At 49.6% G+C, this 8,818-nt stretch overlaps 1 protein-coding gene across 2 annotated transcripts in view; it reads right to left on the reverse strand.

The window, feature by feature from the left end:
* Positions 1-2,363: 2,363 nt before the first annotated feature.
* Positions 2,364-8,818, reverse strand: part of Srrm4 (serine/arginine repetitive matrix 4) — a 152,893-nt gene continuing 146,438 nt past the window's right edge. The window contains exons 11-14 of one of the 2 annotated variants that reach the window (XR_003842969.1): positions 7,061-7,171; positions 6,337-6,471; positions 3,024-4,786; positions 2,364-2,723 (exon numbers count right to left, since the gene is read on the reverse strand). Coding sequence is in view for 1 of the 2 variants with exons in the window: in XM_021186662.2 (XP_021042321.1) it covers positions 4,492-4,786; positions 6,337-6,471; positions 7,061-7,171 (541 nt within the window). In the remaining variant the exon portion in view is untranslated. Of the gene's footprint in view, positions 4,787-6,336; positions 6,472-7,060; positions 7,172-8,818 lie in introns of both variants that reach the window. The other variant, XM_021186662.2, reaches the window with a different exon arrangement.

The raw sequence follows: 8,818 nt of genomic DNA on the forward strand, positions 1-8,818 counted from the left end.
CAGAAGAGGATGAGGGGAGGGGACTCCAGCCCAGGACTGAGGGCGTGACGCTCGCTAGAATCTCTGCCTAATGTGATGAGGTCTTGGGTTCTACCCTCAGCACCACGGGAAAAGAAAAATGCAGCAGAAAACAAACAAACAAACTAAAACAAACAAACAAGCAAACAAAACCCCAATGTTGGAAGTCAGCCTCGAGAAAGACAAAACTCACTGCTTTCTTCTTCAAGCTTTGGTAGCATCCCAAATCTGTATTTCTTTAAACCCCCTTTGGGAAAGAGACTGGATGGGAGGAAGGTAGGGATGGAGGTTCTCTGGGACTGCGGCCCAAATTCCTTTCCAACATCTCCCTTTTGTTCTGCTCCTGCAAAGCTGAGTCACACTCCAAGGAGATCTCAAGGAGACCCTGGAATGGGCTCCACCGTGGGTGGACGTGAATGGGCTTTGCTGGCAACTCCGGGTTAGTTTGTGTTCTCTTAGGAGTTCAGATGCTATTTTTAGTTTCTTCTCAAGAATAGGAACCTTGCGGCATTTCAAGATTCTTCCTCTCCCCGAGTCTCTGGGACACCTATTGTGTTTGTTGACTCTCTCAGGCATCAGGCCAATGCCAGGAATTATCTGTCAACTACTCCACCTCACTAGGTGGGAACACTGGCCCACAACAAAGTCACAATTAGCCCGGTTTCACTCCTGCAGAGCATGCCTGCAGCAGGAGGTCAAGGGGCTTTGGCAATGTGTTGCTTAACCTCAGGCAAGATGCTCTGCTCTACGCATTTTGGATGTTGGTGGCTGAACTAAGCCATCACCCTGAAGAGCCTATGGGACACAGAGTGCTAGCCACTGTACAAACAAAGCTGCAACCCACTTTCAGGTGGTGTTATCCCCTAGAAGCAGAAAGGAATGAGGGTACAGTGAGTAGATACACCTGAGTGTAATGGCTCTACTTAACCAAGGTTATCAGTGTCCCCAGAAAGAGTTCTATGTTTGCTTGGAAAGAGAAGCAGCATAGAGGAGAAAGGGAATGGGGGATGAGAGGTGAAGAAGGAGGGAGGAGAGGAGGGGGAGAGAAGGAATAAGAGGAAGAAGAGAGGCAGGAGGAGAAGGGGAGATTGAGTAGGAGGGGGAGAGAGATGGAGGAGGAGGAGGAGGAGGAGGAGGAGGAGGAGGAGGGAGATGCAGAAGAGCAGTGTATCCTAGCCTTAGAGGTATCTAAACAACCTTCTGAAAACTGTTCCCAAGGGAAGAATATCCCCTTGCTTGGATTAAAGCATGACAAACCACATTGGTGGGTAGAGCCAGGGATGTGCTGGTGAATCCACAACTGGACCAGGCGATCTGGCACCCGCAAGGCAACGGAGAATGACTTCTGAAAGGGCAAGCGCTCTCTATAGCCAGCAGGCTGAAAGTCCCTGCCAGTTGGTTAGGAAGGCAAGACTGAGAAAGGTCTCCAGGTCTTAGATCCCAGCATGGGCTTAGACGTGACCCTTTATCAGGCGGGGGGGGGGGGGGGGCTTCTGGCTGTCTCTCCATCTGCCTTTTATTTTCTAGTTTCAGAAGTAGCTTTGTGCCATCCCTAATGATCACAGCAAAAGGAGGTTTGATTTGGGTCGTGGGTTTGCCCCAGGATGGCCCGTGCCCTCTTCTCAGAACAGTGTTTGTCTATCTTGGGCAAAGCAGGAAAGCTTTCTGATCTCAAAAGCTAGGAGGCAAAGAGAAGCAGGTAGGGGTAACATACATGAAACCAACCATGTTTGCTCATAGAGAGGAGTGGACCCCTTTGGCTGACATGGAGATGAGCACAATGTCTGCCCTGGGTTAGCCCATCCCTATCTTTTCTCTCCCGATGCTCGAGCATCAAACATCATCAAAATGATACTTTGTCTCATCAGGATGATACCTTGTCTCCAAGAGCTGTGCTGGTATTAAACTATCCCTACCCATGTCCTTCTGCAACCACAAGGGAATGCCATGGAGGCTGGCCGTTTGGCCAAGACATGGCACTTCTGATTCTGGGCAGCCATTCAAGGAGTCCTTCATAGCTCTTTTAAATTTGTGCAACTTTACGTGCTAATGTCAAGCTCCACCCCTGAATTGAGGACTATGAGCTCTTTGTGGCTGACTTCATCTTTCTGATATCTCTGTGATAATGGGGCAGTACATGCACATGGGGTTGAGGCACAGGCCCAAACCTCACTGGCATCAAGCTGAATAACAAGCCTTGGGACTAGTACACGTCTTGGTCAGTCCCAGGCTATTCGGGGCTTAGAGCATTCACGAAAAAGACCAAGATGCCTCTGGCCTTTGGTTCCCACTGCAGCCATAGCAGCAGGATTTAAAAAAAAAAAAAAAAAAAAAAAAAAAAAAAAAAAAGATACACAAATAATTTAGAAGATCCCACCAAATACACAAATGACCATATATCAAGGTACACAATCTCTCTGAATAAATACATAAATAAATAATTAAATACCACTAATGGTGAGGAGAGAGAGCTCATCACATAAATAACAAATAAATAAAAAATAAATAAATCTAATAAATAAAAAAAATGTTGGCTAGGAGCCCCAGGCAAAATGGTCCCCTAGAGTGGTTTGAATGAAGATAGTCTGTGTCTTCCAGACAGGCTCTCCTGCCTTCATAAGCTGTCCTGCAGAGGAGGGTTTGGTGGCTCCTGGAAGCCTTTGTCTCCATGAAAAAGATGAGGCTCAGTTGGATTGGTTGGCATCCTGGGTGGGGACAAGGGTTATTTACAGTTGCTGCACATGCCCTCCCGGGGAGCCTACTCCTGTGCCAGACACCTGCCACCCGGCCTCCCGTGGTGGCGTCAGCATAGGTATCCATGAGTTTCAGTGGGTGGTGTTTCCATCTGGGCCAGAAGCCATGATGTAGCCACTGATACGCCCCCTCTCCTGATGGATGAAGAACTTCCCTGGTGCTCACTGGACTCCCAGGCACCACGATAGACTGGGAAAGCTTGGCATGGGGGAGATCACTGCTTTAATAACGGGAATCCCGGCCCCACTCACCTCCAGATGTTTTCCTTGAGGCAAAAAGGCTAAGTAATGCAGTCTGTCCTTGCAACTATCCAAAGCTGGGAGAGAAGCTCTTTCTCCATGTGCCCTGGCTCTGATCAACTGTTGTCATCACAAACTTGATACCCACGAGGCTCAGGAAAGCCAGGCAGCTGGTGAGGGGGATGCCCATGAGTTTATTTTAAGGAGCATTTCTCTTGCCTGCCTGTTCCCAATATCTTCTGCAGACAAAGCAGCTGGTGGCATTTATATATCAGAGGGCAGCTTACCCTTGCTGGTCAGCCCTGGGCAGGAGAGTACTTCTATACTCTTCCGAAGTGTGGTACTTCCCTAAGTTTGATTGGCCTTCCCTAAGCTGACAGCAAACTCAGAAGCTAGCAGGAGCCCGAGACAGGGACCATTTAAGTCCCTCTGTCACAGGCTCTCTGTATCTGAGTCTTTCCCCCACAACACTGATTTACAATGCGGTGTCCTGTCTTGGCAAAATTCCTGAGAGGCAAGGAGAGTGGTCTTCATGTAGGGCAGCAGGTGCCAGGCTGCCCCTGGGTAGAATCCAGGGTGTGGCAGACTGGGCACTGTGGAGGGGGCTGGCAGGCGCCAACTGGAGGGCAAGGGCAGACTGGCTGGCGCTGGGGACTGGCTGCTGGCCACAGCATTGAGAATGCTCAGCAGATGGTCCCGTGGAATCGAATTTGTGCCAGCTCCCGGGGATGAGGCAAATTTGGGAAGTAAGGCTGCTGTCCAAGGTATGCTGACTGTTCCACTGTCTCCTTATTGTCTCTGGGTTGTCACAGGGCCCTGTGTGAAGGGCCTCCACAAAGTTAGAACCTGCTGGATTCCCTTCCCTGACCATGGTGACATACTAGGAGGGCAGATGACCTGACTCTTTGCAGCTATAGAGAGCTCATTTCCAATCTTCCCTGAAACCTACCGTCAATGACACCAACATCCACCTGCCCCTGCTCATGTCTGGACCCAAGAGCTGGAGATAAAAGCTCCGAGCACTTATCTTGAATTTCAACCACTCTTGCTCTCTTCTTTTTCCCAACACTGGTTCCAAACTGTGCAGCCATGAGACAGAATTAGGGGGCAAGGGCGGGGTGCGGGGTGGGCAGGGGAGGATGGATTAACCCTGGCCTCTAGGAGATATCCTGTGAGCAGTGGGTGAGTGGAACAGAGCCATCTCCACATGTCTTGGCCAGGCCCAAACTTCTGAGTCATGGATCCATCCAACCCCGGTGAGCCCCAGGATGGCGCTGATAGAGAGGCTCCTAGCAGCTTGGCAAAGGAATAGAAGTCCCTGTATCCCATAACACCTTCCCAGGAAAGCACGGAGGACAGGAGCCAGGAGCATTCCGTATCTGTCACCCGGGAGATGGTCTGAAGGGCAGGTAGTCAAAGGAGACTGCAGAGTACAGAGGGGTCCTCCCGGTGGGCAGCTGGCTCGACGGAGAGCCTTCGCTTAGCGCCTCGTGCTGGCATAGCTTTCTGCCGAGCTGTAGCTCAGGCTCCGGTTCCGACTGCGGCTCCGGGAGCCCAGGCTGAGGCTACGAGAACTGGAGCTGCGGCTGGTCCGCGTCCTGCTCCGGGTCTGGCTCCGGCTGCTGTGGCTCCGACTAGGACTCCGGCTCCGGGAGTAACTGCGACTGGAGGAGCGGCTGCTGCTGCTGCTGCTGCTGTACCAGGAGGAGGCGCTGCTGAGGCTGCTGGAGGAGGAGGGGCTGGGTCGGTAGTAGGGGATAGGGCGTTTGCGGGCACTGTAGAGACCAGAGATAGGAAACATGAGGTTCAATCAGCTCTCAGGGAGCCCCAGTGCTGTTTCAGGGAAAACAATATCCTTCTATCCCCCAGACTCTTAGTGAGAAAATTGAAACTAGAAACAAACAAACAAACACCCCAACAAAACAACATTTTCCACCCCCCACACACACCCTTGGTAGTTCTGAGACCAAAGGAAAGGCTTAGCCTAGTGCTATTCTATCCTGAAAAAGTGATAATGTCACTTTAAAAAAAAAAAATCAAATCAGGCTTGGGGCTCAGAGATCCCAGTTAGCAACAGTGTCTGCGTTGCCTGCGTTGCCTGTTAATTGAAGTTTTGTTTTGCTCTTTTTACTTTTACTAGAACCTTCTATTCCTAGTAGGTTCTGTTTCTAGGCAGGAGAGACTGCTTTTCCATTCACTGTAGTATATCGTTTCTTTTAAAAAATAAGTTCATGGTGTGTGTGTGTGTGTGTGTGTGTGTGTGTGTGTGTGTGTGTAGGGTGCTGTGAAAAAGAATGCACTGATTTTTAAGAAAATGAACTACATCCATGATCAGTTAGCCAGCAGCATGCCAGTGGCCAAGATACTCATGGATGCAGGGAAGATGCAGGGAAGAGAGCAATGCTTGTTTGTTTGTTTGACCAGACCATCCATCACTTGGGGGGGGGGGGGACAAGGGGGGGGGGGGGGGGGGGGGGGGGGGATGGGGACGGGGACCCACAACATCCAGCCATCCTCCCAGGTTTCAAAGCCGGAGAAATTCAATTTCTTTCACAGCCTTTGCCCTCTCTCTGCCAACAGCGCTTCCCCTCAGAGACCTTAGCTGTCACAGGTCACACTTCCACCTCTTCTGACCACTGAGTCAATAATGATAGGACACAGTGTGTCCAGCGTTTAAATTTACAAAGCCAGGTCACCTCTTCTCGTTCCCTTTCATCTCCTCCACGTGACACTCTTGGGGAGTGAGGCCTTGTTTTGTGGTGGAGAAACAGCCTAAGGAGAGGAAAAGGCTCTAGGTGCCCCCCCTCCCCCCCAGGAACTCACATAGCTCCATTTAAGCCGTCGGATATCTCTGTAACATTACTTGCATTGTCTGACCGTGGTTAAAGGTGTGATCATGAAGAGTTTAATTGTAAGCTGGCATCTGAGGTATTCTAGGGTATAGGACTATCTCCATCAAGATCAGACTGGATAACTGAGCCAGTACCCTGCCCTGTGGGAACAAACACCCCCTAGGCTACACACTGTTCCTCAAATTGGCCTATTGTCTTCTCTGCAGTCTCCAGGACAAGGTCGCTTGGGCCACATGCTATCGAGGTCCCTGCCCCACTGCAGGCCTAGTAGATTGGAAGTTTGTTAAGATTCCACACTAGGGAAGGCTTTGAAACACATGCCATCATTTTAGGGGCTGCTGGAAGGGCTATTCTGGAGCCCACCCATCCCCCATCCCCCAGTTTCAGGGAAGCAAAAGAAGATGTTGGCAGCACCATCGTCCATATGGGGAGAAGGTTGGAAGCAGGCAAAGTCCTGCTCTTGCCTCTCTCACCTGGTTATCCTCCGGGCCTCCAGGTGACTTGGGGAGTCTCTCCGGCGCTTCCTCATGGGCGAGTAGGACTGTCGCCTCCGGCGCGCACGTTCTCGGGGCTGTGGTTCCTTCTCACCATACTTTAGGTCCCGGTCCCTGAAGGGGTGTAGCAGCGGGCACGAGGGGCAGTGGGTGTTACTAGGTATCTAGGGCTGGGCTGGCTTTTCTCCGGGTGCGTGCTGTGCGAGACTCTTAACTGTGTTCACCGAGGCTGGGCTTTGTCAGGGGTGGGGGAAGATGACCCACTCTGGCAAGAATCTGCTTCTGTGAGCACCATGGGGTGAGCTGGGCATGAGGCAGAGTGGCGGCCTCCGCGAATGCGTGGGTGCGTTCTCGCGCCCCGTGGCAGAGGCACACATACTAGTGGGTGAGGAGGGACATATCAGAAGGCCCTGGGGTGGGCAAGAATCAGGGCTGTGAATACAGGGGCAAGAGGATGAAGCAAGTTGAGCACCCGGATGTGAAAGGACAGTAGAATAAAGGGCGTATTGAGGCCTTGTTGCCACTTTTGATTGAAAAAAAAAAAGGATTGCAAGAATTCCTGTCCCTACCTTTGCTGGGTTAGGGCTTGGGATATTGTGTATAAAAAAGTAAGGTCAAAGGGATGTGGCTCAGGAGCGAGAGTAGGGGTGCGCAGGGCGGGGGTGGGGGTGGGGTGGATCGGCCCTGGGGGATGGGGTGATACCTGCTGGGGCTGTAGCGAGAGTAGCTGGGACTTCGACGAGACCTGGAGTTTCTGCTAGGTGGGCTCCTCTTGCCAGACTTGGACGAATAGCTGGGAGAGCGAGAATAGGACCTGGGGAAGACAGAAGAGCCCCTAAGGAGCCTGCAGCCTGCAGATCTGTGTGTGAGGGTTGTGCCATCCATCGGCTAAGGCTCTGTGCACCTGGTCTCTAGGTGGCGCTCTTTAAAGGAACCTGTCCCTTAATCAGAGAATGAAATCTTTTTTTTTTTTTTTTTTTTTTTTAGTAATTGATAATAATAACAGTTTTTTTTTTTTTATCTGTGTGACCTTGGGTAGGTGATTCCACTACTCTAGGCTTCTGTTTTCTCATCTGCAACCCTACAAAATTGGTGGCAAATCTAAATTACAGTAAATTTTATATATATATATATATATATATATATCCAATTAGCCAGTACACTGGAAACATTATATGACGGTTATACATTTTATTATGTGTGTGCCAGACATTGAATTGAAAATGCATGCATCTCACTTATTAATTTCATATTATGGATGGAGAAACAGACACAGGGAGGTGATGTAATTTGATCAGGGTCACACAGCTAGTGGACACATGAATCCAAGAGCTTCTGGCTACAAAGTGCTTTTGCCCTCCATAGATTACAGCAATCCCCCCTCTCTTACCCATGGTCTTGCTTTTTCTGTGGCTTCATGTGGTTTGGGGGAAAAAATATAAAGAAGTGGAAAATTCTAGAAACAAGTAATTCCCAAGTTTTACACTTCAGATCATTCTGAAGAGCATGGTTAGCTTAGTATGGTGGTCTATTTCACCCTGTCTAGGAAATAGATTGTTTCTTTGTGCAGAGTGTCCATGCTGTATGGACTATGATACCTTGAACTGAAATATTTCCATCATAGTGCAAGACAGGTGCTTAGTTACAAAAGGAGATGGGCAGCGTTGTTACAGGAGTTGGTACTGATGCAGGAATTGGTTACAGGCATCTGTTGAGATTAAGGACTGTATCTCCTGTGGACAGGAGACAATGCTCTTCATGGTGCATCTCAGTTACTAATCCCGTGCTCCATGCTTGACCTCTCTCACAACTGACGGTCCCACTCTTAGGGAACACCGTGGAGGAAGGAATGACTCTTTCCTATCGAGTATGGTTGTGGCCCCCTGGAAAAGTGTCCTGCCGGTTTGCTCTTTGCATGCGCATTGAGAAATCTTACAGAAAAAAAAAATTCAAGTGCCTGTTTGGAAATAACCAAGGAAGCAACTGCATTTTGATTATATAGCTGTTGAAGAAGAGGAACAGCCAGCTTGCTGTTTGGGAGTTTCTGTTTGAAGAGGGAAGCTGGGATCAAGAGGGCGTGGGGGGTTGTATTTGATGGGATGGTCCAGTCCCTGAGATCTTGTGTCTGTGTGTCCCATGACATAGTTATTCCAGATAAGGTAACCAAGCAATACCAACGACTTGAAATTGGGGGTGAGAATACAAAAACAGCTACAGCTCGCTCTCTCTCTCTCTCTCTCTCTCTCTCTCTCTCTCTCTCTCTCTCTCTCTCTCTTTCTCTCTCTCTCCCTGAAATGTAACTCTGCAACTCCTCCCACTAAAGGAGAATCTTCTAGGTAGGTCATGTGACTTATTATGGTTGACAGAATAGCAAGACAGACAGAATGGAATGTTACTTCAAGATGAGTTCTCTCTCTCTCTCTCTCTCTCTCTCTCTCTCTCTCTCTCTCTCTCTCTCTCT

The sequence above is a fragment of the Mus pahari genome, chromosome 23 (genome assembly GCF_900095145.1).
Source record: "Mus pahari chromosome 23, PAHARI_EIJ_v1.1, whole genome shotgun sequence".
NCBI classification, from domain to species: domain Eukaryota; kingdom Metazoa; phylum Chordata; class Mammalia; order Rodentia; family Muridae; genus Mus; species Mus pahari.